This window comes from Myotis daubentonii, chromosome 11 (assembly GCF_963259705.1).
Source record: "Myotis daubentonii chromosome 11, mMyoDau2.1, whole genome shotgun sequence".
Classification (NCBI taxonomy): domain Eukaryota; kingdom Metazoa; phylum Chordata; class Mammalia; order Chiroptera; family Vespertilionidae; genus Myotis; species Myotis daubentonii.
This window is the reverse complement of record NC_081850.1, coordinates 21,700,911-21,727,616: the sequence shown is the minus strand read 5'-3', so window position 1 is coordinate 21,727,616 and position 26,706 is coordinate 21,700,911. Positions and strand designations below refer to the sequence as shown.

Genomic DNA, 26,706 nt, shown 5'->3' with positions numbered 1-26,706 from the left:
ATGAGTGAAATTATACAATTCTTGTCCTTTTCTGTCTGACTTATTTCATTTGGTATGATACTGTCAATATCCATCCATGTTGTGGCAAATAGCAGTAGCTTCTTTTTTATGGCTGAGTAATATTGCATCATATACATATCGCATCTTTATCTAGTCATGCGTCAAAGGACAATTAGATTGTTTACATATTTTGGCTATTGTGAATAATGTTGCAATGAACACAGGGATATATATATATATATATATATATATATATATATATATATATATATTTTATATATATTAATATTTTCAAATTATTCAGGTAGATACCCAGAAGAGGGATTGATGGGTCATATGGTACCTATATTTTTTATTTTTTGTATGGAATATCCATATTGTTTTCCATAGTGACTATCCCTATTAACATTCCCACCAGCAGTGTGCATGGGTTCCCTTTTCTCCACATCCTCTCCAGCACTTATTTCTTGTCTAATTGATAATAGCCATTCTATCAAGTGCAAGGTGCTATCTCATTGTCGTTTTGATTTGCATTTTCCTTATAACAAGTGATGTTAAGCATCTTTTTATATATTTGTTGGCCATCTTCTGTCTTCCTTGGAAAAGTGTCCACTCAAATCCTCTGCCCATTTCTTAATCAGGTTATATGTTTTCTGTTGCTGAGCTGTATGAGTTGGTTATATATATATATTTTTTTTATATTAGCCCTATCAGAGGTATCATTTGTAAATATCTTCTCCCATTCAGTTGGTTGCCGTTTTGTTATTGGTTTCTTTTGCTGTACAGAAATGTTTTTGTTTGTTGTAGTCCTATTCATTCTTTTTTTTACTTCCCTTGCCTTTGAGATCAAGTTCACAAAAACCTGTCCGAAACAAAGGTCCATAAGTTTACTGCCTATGTATTTTATTGTTTCAGGTCTTATATTCAAGTCTTTAATTCATTTTGATTAATTTTGTGTGTGGTATCAGATAGCAGTCTAATTTCATTCTTTCGCAAGTGGCTTTGCAATGTTCCCAATAGCATTTATTGAAGGAACTTTCCTTTCTCCATTATAGATGTCTTTGGCTCCTTTGTCAAAAATTAGTTGCCCTCATACATGTAGGTTTATTTTTAGGCTCTCAGTTCTGGTTCCATTGGTCTATGTGTCTGTTTTACTGCCAATACCACATGTCTTTGATTATTGTCACCTTGTAGTGTAGTTTGAAGTCAGGGAGTGTGATACTTCCGCTTTGTCCTCTTTTCCCAGGATTGCTTTGGCTACCTGGGGTCTTTTGTGGTTCCATACAAATTTGAGGATCTTTTCTTCTATTTCTGTGACAAAGGCCATTGGATTTTGACAGAAATTGTATTGAATCTGTAGATTGCTTTAGGTAATATGGACATTTTAACAATGTTAATTCTTCCAATCCATAAACACAGAATACTTTTCATTTCTTTGTATTCTCTTCATTTTCTTATAGTTTTCAGTGTACAAGTCCTTCACTTCAGTTGTTAAGTTTATTCCTAAGCATTTTATCCTTTTTGTTGTATTGTAAATAGGATTGTTTTCTTCATTGCTTTTTCTTATATTTCTTTGTTAGTATATAAGAACACAACAGATTTTGTATATTGATCTTGTATCCTGCAACTTTAATAACTTGTTTATTGTTTCAAATAGTAGTCTTATAATTTTTTAAAATATATTTTATTGATTTTTTACAGAGAGGAAGGGAGAGGGATAGAGAGTTAGAAACATCGATGAGAGAGAAACATCGATCAGCTGCCTCCTACACACCCCCTACTGGGGATGTGCCCACAGCCAAGGTACCTGCCCTTGACCAGAATCAAACCTGGGACCCTTGAGTCCGCAGGCTGATGCTCTATCCACTGAGACAAACTGGTTAGGGTGTCTTATAATTTTTAACTACACTATTCAGTTTATTCCCTCCTCTCTCCTCACTCTGATATGTCGCCGCCACTCTCATATGCAAACATTTGCCAACAGAGAGAGGGCAACAAAATCCACAACCCCTGTCAACTTATAACCCAAATGTAATAAGATTGAAAAATAAACCAAAATTAAATATTCCTAATGTGATTTCCTGCAAGCTTCAATTTGCATTTTGAAACCAGAGCACAAGGCGAGGCTGGTCACAGCATCAAAATGATATACCTTAAAGCTACTCTTATTTTGAATAATCCCAATGATTTTTTAAACAAATATATATGTGAGAAAGGAGGAGAGAAGCAAGAGGAAAGTAAGAGGAGAAAAGAAGTTAAATATCTTAACCACAGACTATATAATAGTGTATTAAAATCAGAGCCTACCTCTGGCTAAGATTTGCAGTGACATGAGACTAATTAACTAAGAGTGAGTTGGTTCTGTTTAACTAAATTAATAAAGCAATTGTTTTTATTATTTTGGTCCATACTCTGACTCCATAATAGCTACTAATAAGCTAAGCCACTTTGGGATTTTACAAGTGAGTTTCATTATCACTGTTTTTTTATTCCATGAAAAGGACTATAGTAATAACTAATAAAAGACTAAGGTTTTTGTTAATAAAATGAACAAGTAAGCTTGGAAATCAGTGGATGACTAGACAGAAGCAGAAATCATTTATTTGCTGGATTTTTTTTTAAATTTTCTGGAGATGGCAATATTAAATGTGAAATCGTATCAGTCCTTCCTGAACTTTAAGCCTATCTTTTAAGAAACTCACCCAGCCATTTTTTTATTCATCCCACAATACTGCTGCTAACAAAAAGATTTTTTTAATTACCCAAATTAAACTTCAATAATAAGAACTTTTTCATTGTACATTTGTACATCAAAATGACTTTTTAAATGCCTGTTGACTCCGTTTTAAAGATCCCACTTTCAAGGTTCTAACTCAACAAGTACTATTCTAATTGAGTCAGCCACACATGACATTTAAACCTCTTAGCTCACTGGCCTGCCCTCTCACTGACCTTGCATCCTCCCACTTGTGGCCAGAAAACTCAAGATAGTAAATGCAGAGTTGAGAGACCTAGGGGTGTGGGGGAAAGTTTCATATGAAAAAGTTATTATTCATTTGGCCATTTGCACTATTATGTATTTTTCTTTTGAAATATAATCTTCTGCCTTCAACGAGAGAGGATATATTATATCATACAGTGTATGCATTAGAGAAATTAAGATGACTGCTAGAAGACAGCACCACTTAAAAGCCAAATTGTTTTTAATTGGTGTGAACTTGATGAAGACCTTAGGATAGTGGGTTGGGAGATAAGCCAGTAAGGCTATTTGATATTTGATAAGACTCTCACTTGGGAGATATAAAATAGATGTTTATTGGTTTTGCTATTAACCCTAACTGTTCAGATAGTCAAAAATACACACACGCACATTGCATACTTATTTTCATTTTTCATTTCATTGCTGCTTTAAAATAAATGTTTCAGCCTTTGCATTGAGTTCATGGGGCATCAGTAGCATGCCCTTTTCTACTCTGGGCTTTTCCTGTATCTTATTGGTCCTGGAAAGAGACCAAATGCAAAGTGATCCACATTATAGGCAAGGAGAGCTGAGTGTTTAGTTTGCTCATCGTTTATATTCCCAGAATTCATCAGGGGCTCACTTTGGAAGATAAAATATGGATCAATTTAGCTACTTGTCGTTCTTACAAGCTTTATATATTTGTGTTTGGGGGGGGCACGGGGGGGGGGAATAGAAAGTAAGACCTAAAATAAGGTTGGAGATTATTTACCAGTCTCAGTGTGTTTGGCATCTTCACTAAATGTTCTGTAGCAGGAGTTAGTAAACTACAGCCCACAGGCCAAACTCAGACCCTTCCACTACCCTTTCCACCTGACCCCCAGTTTTTGTAAATAAAGTTTTATTGAAACACAGCTGAACCAATCTGTTTACATGTTGTCTAGGGCTGCTTTCATACTATGTTGGCAGTGTTGAGTTGTTGCCACAATGAAGACCTACAAACCTGGCCACAAAATCTAAAATATTCTCTATCTGGCCTTTTACAGAAAAAGCCAGCTGATCTTATCTTTTCACAGTGGTCACTGATGAGAGCTGTGATAGGTGACAGCACAGTAATCCGTATTGCATAGGGAAAGCTAGTAGGGTACCATTCTTCTTGTGAGCTTGTCATCTTCTTGTATTTGAAAACAAAATTCAGCACCACATTATTAAACAAGCATTGTTCATCACATTATGCTCCAGTTGGCAGACTTATCATTTGCTTTCGGGTTTTTCCTGCATCTGAAATTGTTTAGTATTTTGCATTTGTTTTGCATTTTCCTTTATGTCTGTACCTGGAATGTAATATTCAGTGTCTGTGTATTTGTCATGATGCTTGTTCCAGGAGCCAGGCAGGTATATAGGAGTGTGAAAAAAGAGGCTTAAGATTATTTTTGAGGGCAGATTTTGGTTTTATTTTTCTAAAGAGTCCCCATAGGTAGCATTATTTAAAGACCACGAGAGTTTTTAATCTTTTAGGACACAGTTTTTCCCCAACTTCTCTAGGTGCCAGAAGATGAAGTCAAGAATTCAAAAACAAGAGAGGGAGGGAGGTCACATTGTGAGGAGAATTTCTTGGGAATAATTCTGGGTGGCCCTTCCTCCCTCATCCTCCTTCCTGACAAGGTTGCATGTGACTTTGAATCTCTCCGAGGGGGGTGGCTCCTTAAGGATAACAAATGTCAGACCCTTCCTAAGGGGACTCCTTCCATGCCTGAGACACCACGCCAGGTTCCCCTGCTCCGTGCACAGTCCAGGCTCAGGCTCAGGCTCAGGCTCAGGCTCAGGCTCAGGCTCAGGACACATCCTGGTTGTGGTCTTTCCAGTTTGAAAACTTGGATTGGTTTTCTGTGAGAATTTCAGTTTCCCTAAACTAGATATGAACCATTTGCACTCACTAGGATTGAATGCTAGAACCTTCTTATCAGTTCTTTCCTTTTCTGCCAAAGTCAAGGTTAAGGAGCCAGGTTTGCATGCCTCCTCAGCACAGCTCCCTGTGAGAAAGCAGTAGGATTGTGGAAAAATAAAAAAATGTTTATTCCAAAGTTCTTTCTCCAGACTATTTTACTAACTTTTTGAAAATGTTAGCAGTTCCCTCTGGGCTTTTTTCCCTAGGCCCCTCTCAAGGTCATTGCAGTCATGGCCATTGTTGATTAGTGGGAAGGGAAAAAAAAATACTTTAAAAAAATGTGGATATTGTTCTACATTCTAGAGAAACTCAGAGATAAATCAAGTCCTGACTATTGTGGCTTCTCTCTCAGGGGTTGGGGGGTACAGGACACACTTGTATGAAAGCACAGCCTCTCTTTACTGTCACATGCCTGTGGACTTAAATTTGTAGCACAGATTTTTCTCTGTGATATAAAAAGAACTGTAGTCCAGACTTAATTCAAAGAATGTGTGAGGAACAAGACTGCTCCATTCTTGGAAACTTACAAAATATGAAAAGAAAACAAAAAACTTTTTCTGCATATAAATAAATCTTGGGAAGCACATTGTGCAGAAAAGCAAAGAAAATTACAGAATATGAGATCCAGACTAAGAGAAATACTTCCTTAAATATCTCCAAGGGCTTCTTTTGTTAGAGTTTTTAGTATCAGAATTAGCCTGCTGTAAGAATAGCCAGCATCCTGCAGCAGGCACAAGTGCTGGGATTTAGAGCGAGAGAGAAGAAACCATCAATTCCCTGTTCGGAATCGCGACCCCTGTGGGGGCAAGGCAGGCAGAAAGCAGGTGGTCTGTGGCTGGAATGTCTTACAGCTGGGAGTTCATATGACACTGGAAGAGACCAATCCAGAAACAGTGGCAAGTGAGCTGATGAACTAAACGGAAGCGCCCAGCAGAGGACAGGGTGGCAGGGCCCTGAGCACATCCTGAGAGGGCACTGGGCCATGGCAGCAGGTGGGACGCATCCCCTCCCGGCGCCCAGGCTCTCCTGCCTGGGGCTTCTCACCCTGTCCTCTTGTTTGCTTGCCAACTGCAGGTTCGTCCCAGAGGCCTGGTCGGCCTGCACCGTTACCTGTGGTGTGGGGACCCAGGTGCGAATAGTCAAGTGCCAGGTGCTCCTGTCTTTCTCCCAGTCGGTGGCCGACCTGCCTGTGGACGAATGTGAAGGCCCCAAGCCGGCATCCCAGCGAGCCTGTTATGCGGGACCATGCAACGGGGAGCTTCCTGAGTCCAACCCGGGAGAGACGGATGGCCTCCTCGGTGGCCTGCAGGACTTTGATGAGCTGTATGACTGGGAGTATAAGGGCTTCACCAAGTGCTCTGAGTCCTGCGGAGGAGGTAAGAAGGGAGATTCTGGCTTAGATCCCCACCATCTTCTTGTCCTCTTTCTGTACCCTCTCTCCCTGTGTGCAACTGTGTCACGTGGCTGCCTCTGGTCCAGGAATGATAAGCAGGGGGAGGAGCGGGGGGAGCCTTTCTAAACATAAAGCAAACTGAATGAAACCCAGATGTGTCTCTCCTGGGCTTGAGGAGCTCTGAGATTGTCAGCTGGGAGTGGCCAACACAGCTTATTCTTTTACTTTCCGTTGTCATTCTGGTGTTTTGCACAATATCCTGAGGGACCTGACTGAGAAACGCGGTTGACACGGACCCAGCAATGCCCCCAACTTTCAGTTTTACTTATCTAGGCCCTGGCCTCAGTGCACACGGGATGAACCAGAACCCAAGACGACAGAACTGCTATTCCCAAGAATAACTTCTAGTGCCTCTGATTTACTCAGCTGATTTCCCAAATATCTGTTTCCAAAGAGAAAGAGTGTATAAAGGGCAATTCACACCGCGGTCACCTGTAACTGGAGGGGAGTTGAAAGACTGAAGTCTGACCCCACCGCCATTTTTCAGATGAGAAAACGAAGATATAAAGAAGCTGAGTGACTTGTGCAAGATCACACCGCTAGTGCATGACAGCTGGGACTGGGCTTGCCATTTATTTATTTCTCTGTCTAGAGTGCATCACACCACACTTCTTTAAGCACCTAGAATTCCTGAAGCTTTCTCATTATGAATATGATTGAACTAGTGTTAAATGGTCCATGTATTCTGACCAGGTTTCTAGATGTATTTCATGGTGATTTAAATAGACTCAGTGATTATTTCGGGTGAAATCTGAATGGGATTGTGGTGGGAGAAGAAGGCATTTAAATCAACAGCTAATTCGTCGAGATTACATTATAGAATGTAATTACCATTTTAGAAAATACATTACATTTTCTTACCATTACGTTCCTATTGCCATTGCCTCCCATTGAGATTTTGATAGGTGAGGAAACTCTGCTGACCTCCTGCCAAATCCCCCTCTCTGGCTATCAGTGCTCTGCATTCCCAGCAAAGTTTCCTAAGTGGTGTAAATATATATATATTAGAGCCCCAGTGCTCCCTCTCCCCCTTCCCCTCTTCCTTCCACTCTCTAAAAATCAATGGAAAAAATATCCTCACTCCTCAGGTGAAGATTGAAAAAACAAGGCATCTTTTGTCATTATTGAGAATGTAAGGAGAAATGTGCCCAAATTGTTCCCATGGAGTTGAAAAGGAATGAATAGTGGAACAAGTACTAGCAAAGAATCGATTTTCTCCAACACAATTTTTTAATAAGCGTTTAATAGTTTTGACCTTGAGATTCTTGTTTGTTTCTAAGCCTTCCAGTTTGAAACCGTGAAATTCTTAAGCAGTTTAATGGAGAGCCCTGTTCTCTTAAAACCTACATTTTTCCATCTGATTCTGGAAGCGTTTCTTGGAACTCAGCTCATCTATGTTCTTATGGTGTTCTTCCCTCACACAGAGGACATCTTTCCGTCCTTAACGAGGGAGAAGTGTTAAATAAGCTGGTGATCTCTGAGCCTGGGCAGGAGCTACGAGGTCATGTGGAAAGGCCACCTGCCAGTGGCTACCATGGCTTCTTTCCAACATAAGGAATGACTCAAGAGTTCAGATGGTGTGTGTTTATCCCCAATTTCCATGATCACCTGAATTGAACGATCATTATCTCTAGTCTAAAACAAACATGCTTTGAAAAACATTACTTCTGGTCTCTCAGTTATGGTTCTCAGTTACAAGTCATGCCTGGAACTTGATGAGCAGATGGAAAAAATAGATGCAGTAATGGGATATATAAATAAGCGGATACCTTTATGTTTAAGAGTCTAACTATTTTGCGGATCGACCAAGGGCATAAAATTCAAAGTGGAGAGAGTATATGGAATGTTTTTCATGTAAAATGTTTTCAGGAGATACTGATTTGGAAATAAGACTTGGATGTTGGCTGTGCCGTTGATCTCTGCCTGTAGGAACTGAGCGTCTTTGTATGACATAAATTGTACACCCTTTCTGTCCAAGGCAGCAAAGTTAATGAAATGCCTTAGTTCTTAACTGTCAACAACTGTGCGGGCTTCCCTACAGTTATGTCCCTGTGCCAACGTCCTATAGTTACACCTAAAATGTCCAAGTTGAAAACTCCAAACTGGTGAAAATAGGCTTGGGCTATCTGGGCCCATATGATGCCCATATGCACTAAAAAATTATTTTGTTATGTGAGACAGGTACATTTTGAAGTCAGTGTTTGGCAGTAACATTTTATTGTATTATCAACTTTGATCTTTCACCAAAATATAACCCACGAGGTTACATATAGTTTTAATCATTCTTGCTGAAGGCAACCAAAAACGCACTAGATTAACAGGTAGATTTTTTTTTTAAATCAATTGTGGGCTGTAAGGCCAGTTGGGCTAATTTTATTGTTTTTGTAATCTCAAGAGAGGAAATTGGATAGACACAAAAGTAACCTTTTGCCTAGCAGAGGTAGCGACCAGAAGGAACTAGTTAGTAATTTAGGCTGTAGTGGGTGACTATGTTTCCCCAAGCTGTCATCAAATATCATGTAACAATTAAGCTATTCTGAGAGAGAGAAAAACAGTGAAAATCCCATTTTCTGGAAGATTAAAAAGAGCCTAACCTGTTGGTGGCTGTGTCCTGTGTCCCACTATCAACTCCTCATTCTATTTTAATTTCCCTATGTACAGTATTAGGAGTGGTCAAGGATTTGAACCTGAACAACTTTCTGACATTGAACTCCTAGATGGTAAAAATCAACTTTGAACTGTAGCTGAGGGAAAACTCGAAATTTACTTCAGCAAGAATGAAGACGTTTTATACCTGCTGTTCCCTTTTCTTTATGAGTCCTCTCTCCTTTTGCTTCTGTCAAGAAAGGAAAACTCAAAATCATAAACTACTGTAGTTATACATATGTTCTGCATTGGTTTAGAATGTCCTTCTCAGTGCATATATTAGCCTGTTTGGAAAGAGCACAAACTGGATGAGCTAACTTCTCACTTCCTGGCCTGACTCCCCTGGGCCAAGGATACTGTGAACTTGAAGGTGAAGTCCTCACAGTTCCTCCCTCCTCTAACTTCCCACACTCCCAGGTCCAAGGCAGCTCCCTCACTCCCTGTTCCTCCCTCCAGGCATCCCATCCCCTCTTCCCCTAAGCCTTAATTGCACACTATGCTTAGAATGCCCTGCCCTTTAGGCATTTCATTCCATTCGTCAGGCCACAAAAATTTATTGTGCGCTGACGACAGGGCTGGTCCCAGATACTCCTTTCTTATGACAGAGCTCTGTCCTTCCTTTCCCCCACCATCCCGAGCCCCACCTAAAAATGCCGAGGCAATTGGCCTCTATCGCAATAGACCTTTAACTCCTAGTGTTGTGGAGGTGCGGTACATTGTTTTATCATACGCTAGATTAGAATCGAGTAACTCCAAAATGCTGCTTAATCTCAGCTCTTAACCATCCCAAAGGTGATTTTGATCTTGAGCTATGATTATTGGTTTAATGTAAATTTGTGTTCCACAATCCAAGAAAGGAGACTACAGATGTCCTCGTGGAAACTTAACCTTTATTACATCCATTGTTTGAAATCTTAGGAGAACCTAAATTCTATAAACAAGGAGTTCACACAGTGAAAACAGATCACTTTACTCGTATACGCCCCCCCCCCTCCTTCAACACACACACACCTACACCTGAAATACTTTTAAATAAGGCAAATGATAACATATTCGTAGCTGAACAAAGCCCAAATATATTTTATTTTAGAGCAACATTTAGTATCTCTTAAATAAATTGAAAACTTAACTTCTTAATGTGTTTCTTAATATAACCACAGCTCTGGATTCCGTATGGGATTGTTAACCTCATCCAGCGCCTTGCCGTCATTACCTCAATAATGCCAGACTATTCCAGGGGGAAGGGCCAGTGGTGATATCAACCATTTCTTGTGAAATGTTTTGCTATATCATCATTCCATGGACTTCAAATGGCTCATCCAGCTGGAACCGAGAGAAACACCCTGTAGTCAGCATTACAGAATACGATGGAGTATCTTGAATGTCCCATACAACTCCCAAATTCTCCACTCTCAACTAGCCGTGATATGTTTAAATTAAATTTTGAAGTTTATTAAAAACTCAGAAGAAAAGAAAATTTACATTCATGGCCACAGGGTAAATATTGTGACTGATTGGTTTTTTTATGTCTGATGTATGAGACTTACTGGGAAGGAAGAAAGGTGATACTGATTCTGGCTTTAAAATGTCACTTTTTGACTAATGGTCTTGTTGGGTGACGTAAGCCAGTATAGCATCACCCTAGGAAGCATTAGCCTGTTGTTGGGGTGATATCTTCTTGGAGAAATATAGGGTAGATAGGAGGAGGGGAACAACAGGGCTAAGAAGTGATGGTCAGTGCCCTGGCCGGTGTGGCTCAGTTGGTTAGGTGTCATCCCATGCACCAAAACGTTGCCCATTCAATTCCTGATCAGGACACGTGCCCTGGTGGCAGGCTCACTCCCTGGTAGGGGGTGTGTAGGAGACAGTGGATTGATGTTAAGCTCTCACACTGGTATTTCTCTTTCTGTCCCTCTTGCTTTCTCTCTCTCTAAAAAAAATCAATAAAAATATGTGGTTTTTTTAAAAAAGAAATGATGAGTCAGTTGTACTACATCAAGGACTAATTGCAAAGCAATGCAGAAAATAAGAAATACAGGGGTGGACAAAACTATGTTTGCAGTTGTAATACACATAAATAATATAATAATTGATAAATAATAACATAAGAATAAACAGTGTTTTGTGTACTCGTTACTATAAACCTACTTTTGCCCACCCCTGGATATGTGTATTTATATATAACACTAATTCAATGGATTGTCACATATTCTGCTGTAACTACATACAAATATTTAACTACAGATAGGTATCTTTAGCTATACAGATCTTTATATACATAGCTATGTACGACTGAAAGCTTATTATCAAGAATGTTTTGTCTCGCCTGTTCTTTAAACTAAACTCTGCTGAAATGATTCCAGACAAATGTCTAGGCTATTCCTGAAGATCTCAGCAGATAGAACAGCCTCTCAGTATTTTTAAATGTGAACGCTGTCAGCGTTAAGGCTCCCATACAAAGGCACAGCTTCATGTTTGTCAACTGTGTGACCTTAGCAAGTCTTTTGACCCTTCCAAGCTTTAGTTTTCTAAGCTGTAAACTGGGGATACAAGTAGTGCATTCCTCATGGAGTCGTTGAGAAGATTGAATGGTGCATGGCACGCTCTTAGCCTCATAACTGGCTGACCATGTGCAACCGGTGGGTTTGGACTGTTATTATGACTGTGGGCACCGGAATGAAAAGTCTGGTCCGGGAAGGTAATGACCTTACCCAGTTCAATGCTTCCTTGCCACCTTAGACCTGCCAAGTCACCTGTGCCCATCACTGCTCAGATTCCTGTTTTACGAGCTCTGCATCAGGGGCATGCAGGCATCAGTGGGAACACTGTTTCCATGGTGGTCATTATGCATCTTGTTCTCTTTCTTTGTTCTAAAGAACTGCCCTGGCTCACTAAAGAAAGGAACCCAAATCCCAAGAAACCAACAGAAACTGGAGTCCTGGATGCGAGGCCCCAGGAGAACAGCAGTTTACAGATTGCTGGATATTAAAACATGGCTCTGGGTCTCCCTTCCAAACACAACAATCTCCTGTTGATTAAAATGTAACGTGCGAAGGTCTTGGGGCCATTTTTTTTGTCACCCGGCTCTCCATCTGCATTAAATTATCACGTTTCCGCGTTGGCAGCTATAGGGCCTGGTGGCATTTTTTTTAAAGCATTTCAACATCCTGGTAGCAGCCTGTCCTCTCGGGGGACACTCCCAGAGGCATGAGCCTACGTGTACTGTCTCCCAGACCGAGCAATGCTTGACAGGATGAGATGGGCAGTCCCGGGCTTGAAACTGCTGTCTCTGACATGCGGCGAGAGTCCTACCAATCACAGGGACCTCCCAGCGGCTGCCTTGTCTACACTTCATCACCCACACACGCCCGCTCGGCCTGACAGTGTGATCTGTACACAGGTGTCCAGGAGGCTGTGGTGAGCTGCCTGAACAAACAGACGCGGGAGCCTGCTGATGAGAACCTGTGCGTGACCAGCCGCCGGCCCCCGAAGCTCCTGAAAGCCTGCAGCTTGGAGCCCTGCCCATCAAGGTAACAGGCATGTTGCCTGCCCTGCTGCCCTGGAGCGTGTGTTCGGAGCTGGGTGCGTCCGTCCGTGGGCAAGACCAGAACGCTTATTGTTACCCAGTGTTTTGAAAACCAATTAGCATCAGTTCAAACTGTGAGTCAAATCCACTTAAGTTTAATTGAAACCAGGGCTCTGGAATTCCAGCCCGATGGTCATGCTCAGGGCCCAGAAGGCTCCGTGCACTGAAGTGGTCCCGTGGCGTGACCGGTATGTGCACGTGCCGCATGCATGGCAGCTTTCTCCTGGAGGGAATACGAACTGACCACAGACTCCAGGGTCTCTGCCACCTTGGAGCCTGTGTCCCAAGGCCTCATACCACATCCAGTGGATTGGCTCATGGAACATCTGGGTGGTATAATTGACCCACGGTAAGTCTCATGCACACAGCGTGTAGATTCATTATAGCATGCTCTGGGGTGTATGTGTGTCATTTCACATGCATAAAATCAATTAGAGCATTTTATTGTGCAGCCCTGCCTGGGTCTCATTATTACCCAATCTTGAGTCTTAGTCAGTCAATCCGATCACTGCCTCTGTCCACACAATTTTATGGTGTCTTGGGAGACTTGCCTCCTGACACTTCTTTGGAGCAAATCTCTGTGGGAGCTAGTCCGTCTCATCTATGATTCTGGTTTTAAAGGGACAGGTTTACGCAACCAAAGCCAGACTTGCAAGTTGGCTGATGGAATGAAGAACGTTACCAGATAAGGTCATATCCTAGGCATGCAGGGAATGCTGTTTCTGAATGGTATCTCTTCTCTTTCTGCACAGTATCCTGTAAGAAGACGCATGTTGCCTTCAGGAATTAACAATAATTTGCTACTCAAGTTGATGCTGCTTGTCTTGTTTCTCAGCCAACTAACTGCTTTCCTTTGGGACGCAGAGGGTACAGGTCACAGGCCTCCTCAGATCAGATCAGGGCAATCTCACGATGGCACTTCTGCTGGTCAGAGTTGTTCCAGGCATTGATCTGAATGGTGAGCCCAGCTTCCCCTTTCAAAGGCAGAAGTGAGGAGGGCTGCTAGGGCCATATTCTCCAAAGGAACCAGAAGATCAGTCGGCCGCTGCTTAGAGCCCCACTCCACTTGGGAGAGTGGCAGCCAGGGAAACAAAGTCAAGGGCTGGCCCCACTAGAGCTAGATCCAGTGCATGGAATTCTGGGAACCTCTTTTCTATTTCTGCCCGACCTAAATTTACACCTCCGTCCTAACCTCGCTGCTCTCCCGTTGGGTGAATCTAAGACCTAATTGCATGGGCAAGGGATACAAACCCCTTCTCTTTGACAGTATTTTCCCCATGTAAGAAGAGGCTGAGCGGTTTCAGCATGGACAGCCAGCTAGGGCCTTGGCTAGGAGGCCCAGAGGCCTGGCTTCCCATCCTAGCTCTGTCACTACTAGCTGTGCAGCATTGGGCAAGTCACCTGCCCTTTCGGTATCCACATCTGCCAAATGATCAGAGGGCACCACCTCCTGTTCAGATATCCCCTGACTCTTCATTCTTCTGATTCTTTTTTTAAATTTTATTTTATTTTAATATATCTTTTATTGATTAAGATATTACATATGTGTCCTTATCTCCACCCCCCCCCCCCGCTCATGCCCTCACCCCCCCTTTCCCCCCCATTGTCCGGGTCCATTGGTTGGGCCTATATGCTTGCATATAAGTCCTTTGGTTGATCTCTCCCCCTTATCCCCTCACTCCCCTACCTTCCCTCAAAGGCCCGACAGTCCAATCAATGCCTCTCTGTCTCTGGATCAGTCCTTGTTCATCAGTGTATGTTGATCATTATATTCCACAAATGAGTGAGATCATGTGGTATTTATCCTTCATTGACTGGCTTATTTCACTTAGCATAATGCTCTCCAGTTCCATCCATGCTGTGGCAAATGGTAAGAGTTCCTTCTTTTTTACAGCAGCGTAATATTCCATTGTGTAGATGTACCACAATTTTCTAATCCATTCATCTGTTGATGGGCACTTAGGTTGTTTCCAAATTTCAGCTATGGTGAATTGTGCTGCTATGAACATGGGATGCATATATCTTTTCTGGTTGGTGTTTGTGGTTTCTTGGGATATATTCCTAGAAGTGAGATCACTGGGTCAAATGGGAGTTCCATTTTTAACTTTTTCTGTAGAGTGAAGACTACTGCTTCTGCTTTATTGTGCTGATCATTGCTGTCACTTCTGTCTGCTTATTTACTCTCACTTTAAAAACAAGCAGAAATGTCTCCCTAACCGCACCCCAGTGTAGTAATGACATCCAAATGCTGTGATGAGCTGAGGCAATGTCGAGGAGTCGGTACCTGGAACTAGCTGGAAATCTGGGATCTGCAGCCACTAAACCCGCCCTTTCCTGGGGCAGCGGAGGGAATAGGACACAAGATGATATTTTTCATCCTCTGAGTATTAACGATGTTAAATTAGATGAGCTTAATTTATACTGACTTCAACAAGGACTTATGTTCCGCTTCACTTTATTTCATTTGCTCCAGAGGCACTCGGCACTTTGATTTTCCACTAGTCAGTGGTCAGACTGACAGGCCAGACCTCTCTTGTTGGTCATAGCCAGGGATTTCATGAGCCAACCAGACACAGATGAGCATTTGTAGGTTGATGCTTATTAAAACAACAATGTGGACACGTGTACAGTGGGCTGGTATGACTCACTCTCTTCGTCCCATCAAAGAGCCAAAGCAGATTTTCACTTTAACAATGAGAAATGTATGGAGGTAACTCATATGGAATATTTCAATGTGACATCAAGGGGGGAAATCTCTCTCTTTCTAAAGGTTGGTATAAAATGTATATGAAAGAGGAGGTATGTTTGGCAAGAGCGCAATCGTGTGGTGGTGCATTCTCAATCACCTTGTGTTCAGTGGGAGTAATTTAAATCTTTAAACCACAGAAATTTTTATTGTGCATAGACCTGTGTTTCCTGCACATTTTAGGGTGTCCTCTGCTGGGCCCCAAGTTTCTGTACATTGTCTTTTGGGCTCTTGGTCTGTGTTAATGTCCATACGTTCAAAAAGCCATAGCATTTTCCGTGGGATGGACAGAAATGACGTTTCAAGTCTGGGCCACTGGGCTTACGTCTCTGAGAGGAGGCCGCTGGTTAAGGAGCGTTCCTAGGGAATTGTTAGTTCTACTGAACACCAGTTAGGAAGCCGCTTTTGCTCTTGTGTGTGCTCAGAGTTATCAGATCCCAGGGTGCATACCAAGGCCCCAGGGCATGTCCTATCTGGGCAGTCTTCCTAAGATTACACATCCCTTCCCCTGACTTCCTCTGTGTGAATGGCAGAGCTGGTATCAGAAGCACGAGTCCAACTTTCAGCAGGTCCGGGCAGATACGTTCTCACAACCCAGCTGTTCGCAGCAGGACGGCTGTATTCTCAAGCGAGAGATACTGTCCTGCTGTTCCCACCTGCGTGTGTGTGTGTGTATGTGCATGCGCACAAACTGCCTGCATTTTGGGGGGCACTTTAAAAAATAGTAGTTGTCTGTTGAAGAGAACTATATTTTGAAGTTCTTGCTATCAGCTTTATGTCTTACTCCTCCTCTCTCTGCAACTAATGCCTACCATAATGTCTGACACATAGCAGGGGCTTATTAAGTGTTTACCGAACAAATGGATATTAAGGACTAGGGCCAAATTTATAAGTAGTAGGGTTTATACCCTATTATTAATGCTAGCTGGGAAGACCCCAATGCTGCCTGCTCTCAATCCCCCTATCCCTTCCCTCCCACGTACCAGGTGGTACTGAATTGCCATTATTTAAGAGTCCCTTCCCTAAGTTGAAGATTTTAAATGCCAATTTAAAATATAAATAGGCTAGGGGACTGTCAAGGGCAGGGGGGAAAAAATGGACACATATGTAATACTCTTTGTAATACTTTAAGCAATAAAAAAAAAATAAAACTAGAAAATAAAAATAAATAAATAAATAAATTAATTAATTAATTAATTAAAAAAATCTACACTAATAAAAGAGAAAAATGGTAATTGGCATACGGCGCTACCCTTTTCATTGGCTAATCAGGGCTATATGCAAATTAACTGCCAACTAAGATTGGCAGTTAACTGCCAACTAAGATTTGCAGTTAACTGCCAACAAGATGGCGGTTAATTTGCATATGTAGGCACAATGCAGGGAGGCGAAAGGGAAAGCAGGAAGAAGCCCCCTGCCACTGACAGTGATCCGAAACCCAGGGGGGAGCTAAGAGCTGGGGGGAGGGCAAAGGCGGCCCTGGGGCCACCTTTGCGCTGCCCCCCAGCCATGATCGGAGAATCAGGCGCCTTTTCCGCCCTGGCCAGTGATAGCAGGAAGTAGGGGTGGAGCCAGCGATGGGAGCTGGGCATGGTTGAAGCTGGTAGTCCCGGGAGCTAGGGGTCCCTAGCCTGGGCCTAAAGCGAAGCCCACGATTGCGGGGCCGCTGCAGCTGCAGGTCCCCGCTGCCCGGGCCGGACACCTCAGCCAGAGGCGTTAGGCCTGGGCAGGGGCGGAGCCTGCAACCGCGGGAAGCTGGGGGCCCCCTTCCCAGGCCTGACACCTCTGCCAGAGGCCTCAGGCCTGGGCAAGGAGCAGAGCCAGCAATCGGAGGGGTCTGGGGGTCCCCTGCCCAGGCCTGATGCCTGGGCCAGAGGCATCAGGCCTGGGCTGGGGGCAGAACCAGTGATGGGGGGAAATGAGGATCCCCTGCCCAGGCCTGATGCCTCTGTAAGAGGCATCAGGCCTGGGCAAGGGGTCGATCCTGCAATTGGAGGGTGATGGGGGTCAACGCCTGAGGGCTCCCAGTATGTGAGAGGGGGCAGGCTGGGCTGAGGGACACTCCCCCCCACACACACACCCAGTGCACGAATTTCGTGCACCGGGCCCCTAGTAAAATATAAATAGCTTTAGCATAAGTAGCTCTGTATGTTAGCAATCACATATGGCAACGTATCCTCAAAATAAGAATAGGAAGGCAAGCTTTGATACAGTGTATGTGGACAGGGTTGTTGAATGAATTGTTTGCATTGTCCAGAAAGGAATTTGCTCATCAGGAGAGAGAGAAAGTAGTGTGTATCATGAGGACAGATGTTAATCCCTTAACAATCTTGCCTAAAATTGTCCAGGAGAAATTAGGATTATTTTTGCTTGTGAGCTGACAGTGAGAATTTTACATCAAAGTTGATAGCAAAGAAGTTATTATTTCAAGGCCGAAAAATCACTGTAGGTTCCTTCACTGTCATTGAGTAATTTGTGTCCGGAAGCCCCACCACCCTGCCAATCTTCACTGGTGGCTTAGACCAGCATATGGCATAAATATCCAAAAAGGAGCTAAGATCAGTCATTAGGAAAGAGATCAGCCTCCTGCTCCCAATGAGAAAGCTTTCTGAGCACTCTAGAACCTATGCAGGCAATACATGGATATTCCCATCCTTTAAAAGTCCAGCACAGCAAAAGTGATCCAGAAAGCATCCGCTCCCCTTTCTCCATCATGCTCTACAACTCCACTCCCAATCTTCTCCCCAGAGATAATAACCTCTGCTGATGGTTTGATACATGCCTTCCCAGAACTTGTTCTATGAATTTATATGCATATAAGAACACATACAAATATATAAGGTTTTCTTCCCTTTGTAAATGGGATCATATTGATATGTTGTTCGGCAACTTGTTTTTCCACTTAATTAGTGTGCACTAAGAACGGTTCCTATCCCTGAGGCCACAGAATAAAAACCAGCCGGTAAATTGACACTATGTCCCAATTCTGCTGTGTCACGTTTAGCTGTGTGACCTTCTAGAGGTCACACGTCTCTTTGGATCCTCAGATTCTTCATCTCTAAAAAGAGGATTGCAGTAAGCACTCAGAAAAAATGAAAAAGTACTTTTCTTCTCCTTCCCTTTTATTCATGGTGAGAAATACTTTATTTTTGAATAAAGCAATGTTTTGTATTCGGGACTTAACTCAAATTTGATTAGTTTTTTTCTCTCTTATTCTAGAAAAAGGCCTCACTGGTCATCTCCCTGGGTTATACTAGCAATGACATGAGCAGACCAAGGAGAGCCAGAAACCACTACCTTAAAAGAAAAAAAAAAAGAGTACGACTGTTATTAATTATAAGCATTTGATAGCTTGGCCAGTGTGTGTTGAAAAGATTTGGTAAACGTACCTGGAGGAGGGGCAAGAAGTAAGCAATGAAAGCCAGATGGCTGAAAATGAAGGAAATTCCAGGCAATTTCTGCAGCTTTGTTCTAACATACTTTTTAAACTAAACTTTTATTTCTCTGCAACAGAGAACAGCTGAGTGGTACAGAACAGATAAACAGTAAGGAGGGGGTGCTCATAATTCCTGGAACATTACTTGGTTTCTACCCCCCACCCCCACCCCAACTCCTTTTCTCAGGCCTAGGGTGGTTCCTAGAACCAGCAAGAACTACAAGAGAAGTTTGAGAATCCCTATTTGAGATGAGAGAGTTAAGAAAAACATCTCAAAGGTCACAGAGTCTCCTCTTTAAAAGCACACTGCAGAATGCCAATTTTATTGTACACTAACAAAAGCCATGCGCACCCGCACCAAATGATTTCCAATTTCTGATTCCCTTTTATATTGGCCTACAATGGCTCGAGCAGAAGGTGTTGCCTTTTTACACAGCCATGCTTTAATTTATTTGTTGGAGCTTTCAAAGCTTTGCAGCCACCTTCCCCTTTGACAATGTACTTTAAGGTTTCTGTTTCGACATGCTCTCTAAATATTGGTCTATCTTCTGCTATGTTCCCAACGTTTCCATATGCTGCCTCTTGGCTCTGTCCATACTAACTTTTAAGTGCTTACAGCAAAAGCACACCAAAGCTCACTGGCTTCACAGAAATTAAGTCCAGATCTGGAGGCCATCCTCAGGCGCCTTCGGAGAACTAATGCTATTGCTATTGTCAGTCTCCTTGGTAAACCCAGATGCGTAATTACACGGCCTCTCTTTCTTCCACTGATGGACAAGTTACAACAGAGGAACCTGCCAAGACCTGTTTCTTAACGATTGGACCTGATTGGCCCAATGGCAGGCTCTGTTATTGCTCTGCCCAGGAATGTGTTGGCCCAGTGATCAGAATTGTCCCCAGCAGCATTTTGACATTAACAAGAGTAACTGTCACATTTTACTTGCCTTGGGCCTGAAATGTTCATGTCTCCTAAAGACAGCCCTTCCCCTGGTTACACATCACCTGTTCTATCAACCTCAAAACTCTGTGAAATGAGCTTTGATCGTATGCAAAATCACTTCGCATGCATAGATTTAGTTGTTGCATGAATCTGGGGTAAAAATTAAAGGACTGGGCCTACCTTCCCATCATGTCACCTGTTCTAAAAAGGTAGAAACATCAGCTTTACGCAAATCCATTCAATTAAGTCCTGAGAGGGAAGCTTTCCTGGTGTTTAACAACTATGTCAGTGGACAGCCCCTTAGACCACATATTTCTGCCTGAACTCTGGGAAAGTTCTTATATAGACCGTTGACTAAAGTTAACTGTGTGCACACACACACACACACACACAAAAATGGCAGAAAGTATTATATATCTCAGTTCATTCAAAAAAAAATGCACTGGGCCTTTTCATGTACACAATCTGCTTGCATTTGGTCCTCAGAGATGACTAGAATATAAAACCCTGTTCTAAGGAGCTATTATTTAATGGAGGAGGAAGATTTCAAAACAGTAGCTACTGTGAATGAGGCAAGCACAGACTCTGTGGTAGCATGAGGCTGAGAGAAGGCTTCTTGGAGGAGACAAGCCTGTACTGAATCATAAGGCATGAGTAGGAGTCACCCAGGTAAGGAAGAGAAAGGATAGATGTCGCAGGAGAAAGGAAAAGCATGAACGCAAAGGAAAGGACAAGAAATGAAAGGTAGTCTTAGAGGGTGGGTGGGGGTCAGATCCAGGATAGCCCAATGTGCTAAATGAAGTTGTGGAGTTTATATCCTGCAATCAGTGGGAACCATTGGAGGGGGTTAAACAGGGGAGTGGACAAAGTAGATTTGCTTGGAGAATGTTGCCTCTGGCCGCTCATCCAATAGAGCTAAAGTGGTATTGGTGACTAACATTTTTATATTACAGGCATCTACACTTTTTCTCATGTAAATTCACAAATAAATAGTGTGCTCTATGGGGTGTACACCATTATATTTTCATTGATATTAATAATGACTCTTGTCCTAGATATGTTAGCACTTTGTAAGCTCTCACAATCAACCCAGTGAGATTTGGACCGATTCTCCTGGCAGGAGAATAGAGCCCCACATATGGTATCATAAAGGAGTCATGAGAGGTGCAGCTGGGTGATCCCTGAGGCCTTTCTAGTTCTAACATTCTGTGATTCTTTGAAGGTAATAATTATCCAGAGTTAAAGCTTTTCAAGAAAGAGAGAAAAAGTAAATTCTATTAGAAAACTTTTGAGTCAGATTTAAGTCCTAAAGACAAATCACAAAGTCTATTAGTCACAAAATAGGAACTGGCTTTAACTATAAATCAAGGAAACATGAGAAATCTACAGGGAACAAGACTCACATATTCATAAGAAAAATTTAGGCGAGACTATTCAGGCAGCAAGAATGGGAAAACACTGAAATGATGAACATATTTATATATAACTAGAGGCCCAGTGCACGGATTCGTGCACTGGTGGAGGGCGTGGCCTGTAGGGATCAGCCCACTGTGGGAGCACCATTCATCCTGGTCAGCTGAGTAGCTGTGGACCTGCCCCCTGAGCAGCTGCTCCCATTGTGGGGGCACCGCTCATCCTGGTCAGCTGAGTGGCACTCCCACTGTGAGAGTGCACTGACCACCAGGAGGCCTCTCCAGTGTTGAGCGTCCACCCCCTGGTCGTCAGTGCGCATCATAGCAACTGGTTGACCAGTCGTTCTTGTCATTCCGCCATTCGGTCGCTGGGCTTTTATATGTATAGATACTTTACTAGTATTTGTCCATGTGTAAAAGGATACAAAATGGTCTGCATCTCTCAATTTAGATTTTTATAGTGCCCTTTAATATGACTAAATTTCTCTTCATTCAGCCTCCATTGAACAAATATTTATTGAATGCCTGCTTTGTGCCAGGCATTGTGCTGGAGATTCAGTGATGAAAAACCTACTTTGTTCCCTGAATTAGGGTTTGGGGAATGCCATTACATTTTTTTTAAATCTTAGATACTTTAAGTGCTGCCGTCCTAAAGATAGTTATTAAACCAAATAACCCACTGTGTTCCTCACTGTTCCAAGGGCTGACATATCTGCACCAGTCATGTAAGCACCATGGGAATGGAAACACACCTGATCACTCTCTGCTGTGGATATGGGGAAGAAACACTGGAGTTTTACAGTTCAAAAATCTTCCAGCTTACAAATCAATCAATAGAAGTGGAGTAGAGACTCCCAAAACAAATCTATTGTTTTATTTTACTTTCCCTATAATCCAAAGTTTTTCAAAAGTCCTAACGTAATGAGTTAAGGGCAAGCAATGATTTGGCCAAAGCTTTGAGATGAAAATTATTGCTGCCTAAGTGTACCCAATGACTCCTTTGGAGATTTGGAAAGCCCTCATGTGCAATTTGAGATGAAGAGCTTTTCTCTGACTATAGTGTCAGGAATCCACTATGTTACTATGTTCCTTAAGCTTGGAAAACAAAGACGTAGGAAAAAGACTTGAGAAAGAGCTGTAGAAAAAGACATATGTCAGCAACATGAAAATGAGGGAGTGAACAGAAATGCTCTCCTTTGTGCCCCGTAACCTGGGGACACAGTTCAGAAACAGTTCATCCTTCCGGAGACAGTATTCCTGTCCTGACACCAGCCTGAGGTCGGGTAGCTCTTAGGTCATCTGCCACGGCGACAGAAAGATCTGTCACAGAGCAGAGTGTAGCCAACCACTGCTTTTCCTGTGGCGAATCAGTGTTGTCCCTTTATCCTTGTCTTTACTGTTGTTTTATCTTCATCATTCTGTCTAATTATCTTTCCCAGAGCTGCAGGACATTTTGGTGTTTGTGTTAGTGACACAATGAAGCCTAGCATGATTGTTATTCGATGAGCACAGCTCCCAGACTCATGGCTTTCTCATGGGGCTCTGATATCACTTGTGGAGGGACTATCCTTAAGGCCCAGATAGACACGGTCACAGGCCAGAGTCCGTGTGCCAAAGCAGCTGCAGGTGGTGCACTCGGTAACTTCCTGCTGTTGGCTCTGGTTCTTGAGTGGACAGACATAACCGCCTTTCCCACTGGCCAGAGGTAGCTACACATGGGACTGAAGCAGCCAAACAAGACCTTCTGCCCAGGGTGCATAGGACTTGACACTTATTCCACCATCAGCAGGGGTGTTAGGTGCCAAAGCCTCGGTTTACTTTGATGGTGTGCATGCCTCTGGGAGAGGTAGGTCATTATCATCTTAGCATGATTTTTTAAAATCAGACACCATATTTTTCCTACAGGAATCTTGGCAACACTTGGAAATGGGGCGACTTCAGGAGAAGAGCCTAAATGGGGACTTGGCAATGACAAACCTAAATATTCCCTACCAGGAATAGGGACACTGCCTAGAATAAGGGAGGAATTGTGGGTTTTGAAGTCAAACAGATATTGACTTTCTGTTTGCTTTGTGGCATTAGGCTGGCTCCGTTAGCCTCTCTAGGACTCAGTTGTCCTCAGCTGTAAAGCAAAGATAATTGTTCCAACCACAGAAAGGGGTTGGAAGGGTGATCGTATACAGGGTGGGGCAAAAGTAGGTTTACAGTTGTGAGTACATGAAACACAAAGTTTATTCTTATATTGTTATTTATTAATTAGTAGTGGCCCAGTGCATGGATTTGTGCACATTGAAAGGGAATTAATTAGAAGAAATATTTTAATATAGTTATTCGCCCTTTCTCTATAATAGAAGTGTCAAACCAAACTCATGATTGACAGTGACAGATGGAAACACACAGTGCGATTGGCGCCAAGAACTTTATATGTATGGCACATGCGCAAGTCAACTTAGCCTTTTATAGATATAGAACAAACTTGCTTAATTAGACCTGCTTTCTGATGTAGCTAAATTTTTTCCAGTCCAGTGAAGCACCCCAACTTCTCTTTCAGGTAATTGTCAGCAACACAGCAGTAAATATCAACATGAAGCAGATTATTATTGTAGATCACGCAGGGAGAACAAAGAGTAAAATATTTAACTGCAGCAGTGTTTGACTATATTCTGCACAGTGAGAAAACCTGAAGTCATTTTCAAGGTCCACCATTTCTTACTTCTTTTCAGTCAGGTCAAGTTTCTAAACTTTCTAAATCTCTGTTTTCTGGCTAATGAAAAGAAAATAGGATTCCACCAAGTCTCCTATCTACCTACTCCAGGACTTCTGTGAGGATCAAATGAGATGAGGCACGAGAAAACGCTTCACAGACATTTGGTTACAGTGTGAAATGTTTGCACCTGGCTATAAAGCAAGTTGTGTTCCTGGGCTGAAGAAACTGCAAGGAGGCTAGTGGTCACTAGGGAGAGGAAGCTGGGCATTGCTATGTGATGTCATTACCCGGATGGACACCGAGCATATTAGCCTTTTATATATATAGATTGTATTATTTTCCATACAAACAACTGTAAACCTACTTTCACCCCATCCTGTATGTAAAGCACTCAACCATTTCCTACCTCATATAGTAACTGCTCAAGAAACTAGGAACCTGCCACCCCTCTTAGTTCCCTCTGTAGGAAACCACATGATAGAAGAAAACCTTCATATTTATTTCATAGTCACGGCAATTTAGACCTGTCTTTTTATAACCAGCTAGTGTGCGAGCAGAGCGAAGGGGAGGCTGTGGATAGAACCTAGCTTCAAGCCGGCTTTCTGTCCAGCTGGCCAGATCCCTTAGGCAGTTCTAGAACAGGAAGCAGAGCTTCCTGTCTCATGGATCCACCAAGTCTGCAAAAGGCAGCAATTGTTGGGATATTCTGTTTGACTTTAGCACCTAATCTAATAAGGTGTGTTGTTTTAAAAACAGTAACAAGATGATGAAGTGGGACCAGGGGAGACAGAGTCCAAATATTCTTAAAAAGTTAATATCCTGTGTGACATGACTGAAGGAAGTAGGGCCTGTGGGCAGGGGCGGTGTGAGTCGTGGAAGTGAGCAGCTGTGTCGTGATGGTCAGACAAGCCTGTGATAAGTCAGGAAGAAATCAGAAAGCACATAAACAATGCTATTCCTAGCCACCTGTCTCCTCAAATACTTGTGGGAGAGAGGAGGAAAGGGAAGAAGGAAGGAAATAAAGAAGAGAGCACAGGAAAGAAGTAAAATCCAACCCGGGATGTAGATAAGGCGTGGGCATCCTATGCCCACACTCTTGCTAACCCTCACAGGCCATCTTCCAGCAAGGTAGGGTTTCCCTAATAGCTTCCGTTCGCTGGGAGCTTACAGCCGGTCACTGTGCTCATCACTTTACAGGCACTGTTTTGTTTAATCTTCCCCACCGTTCTGTGAGGATTTACTATTCCTATGCTAACTTTATAGCTGAGGAAACTGAGTCTTTAAGGGGATCATGTCATTAGCCCGTGGTAGGTTCAGATTTGGAACAAGGTGTGTTTAATTCCAAAGTTGTTACTGAAGAGTTTGTGTTTCAGTCTTGGCCTCTGTTAATGGTGTTTATACATCCACCCTCTCTTCCAACATCCCTCCCTCTCTGCCTCCCCCATCCTATTCCAGGCACTAAACTCCAGGCGTGGGAACTACCACAATGAAAAGAACAGTCCTCCTAGTTCCGTAGTAGCTTAAAACCTGGTGAAAACCACAAATAGGTTAACAGGCTTCTTTTCTATCTCTAACAGATAAGCTCCATCTCTTACTCTTAGTTGCCAAGGGCAGAACTAGACTCTTGGCAAAAGCTAGTGTGTAAGGGATAGTGAAAAAAAAAATCACTCAAGTACACAGAAAGCCAAACATATAGGAAATGAACCATGCTAAAAGAGAAACCAAGTAGACCTAAGTGAATGTCTTAAAACCCAATACTGAGTCATTAGGCAAAGCGCTCAGTTCCTAAAAAACACATTTTTATAAAGAAATACTAAGTCATCCAGAGAGATGCAGGCTGGGCTTTCAAATCTGGAAGGTATTGGTGGCTGCTTTGAAGCTTTGTGTCTTTGCTCTGCCACGACTAACAACCACTGGCTTAGTTTTTGCTTAGCAGATGGCCTGTTCATGTTGTAAGTTATAAATACCATTTCTCCCATACACACACACACACACACACACACACACACACACACACACACACTTCTCTTTCCCCAATTGCCCCAGTGCAGCCTGAGTCCCTGCTTCCTTTACTGTGCCACTCTCTTCCCTAACTCTTTCTAGTACCTCTCCACCGCCGCCCCCAGCCACTGCCTCCCGAGACTTAATCTGAATCACCTTGTCTTCTGACCACCCAAATTCCCAGATGACCCTTTTCTACCACTTGTGCAGGACCCAAATCCTTTCAACCCTTTTTCTCCCACCTGCCCCCCATTTATTCAGTTCAACTCAACTAAGAATTAGAAAAATAAAACTACCTAAGCAAATTCACACTAAGGTGTAAATGACTGATCCAGAGTCCTTCATTCCAGTCTTAAAAGCATGGGCTTGGAGTCATAACAAACCTGGGATAAAACCCAGTTCATACAACTTACTTGCTTGTTAGTCTTAGATTAACTTTTCAGAACTTCAGTTTCTTCATCTTTAACTTTGATCAATCTTGTGAGGATCTGTATGTTATATGCTTAGCATAATACTTAGTACATATTAAGTACTCAGTAAACAGTAATAGGTATTAGCTGTGATTTTTGTGTGATTTTTGTTTAATTCTCTAAAAAGCTGTGCCTGGGTCGGAGGACTTGGGTGATTTGTGTACATTTCGGGAACTTTGGCTCTCACTGTTTTTCCTGAAGGAAGGAGAGACAAGCTCTGTTACAGAGGAAAAGGGCTGCCCAGTCTACACCAACAATACCTGGTCCCTAATTATCTCCTGTTGTAAGCTCTAACTCCTGGAGGGACAGGGGGATGGGGGCATTTTCTACTGGTTACAGGACAATCCAGCTCAGTTCAGCAAACATTTAGTAAAGTCTTGCTGTGTTTTAGGCTCTGAAGAA

The 26,706-nt window shown here is 42.6% G+C and overlaps 1 protein-coding gene across 3 annotated transcripts in view; it reads left to right on the top strand.

The window, feature by feature from the left end:
- The window catches only part of ADAMTSL1 (ADAMTS like 1), a 903,601-nt gene that overhangs the window by 711,112 nt on the left and 165,783 nt on the right, over nucleotides 1-26,706 (top strand). For all 3 annotated transcript variants that reach the window (XM_059656582.1, XM_059656581.1, XM_059656583.1), the window contains 2 exons: nucleotides 5,982-6,283; nucleotides 12,407-12,536. In XM_059656582.1, coding sequence (XP_059512565.1) covers nucleotides 5,982-6,283; nucleotides 12,407-12,536 — 432 coding nt within the window. The remainder of the gene's footprint in view (nucleotides 1-5,981; nucleotides 6,284-12,406; nucleotides 12,537-26,706) is intronic.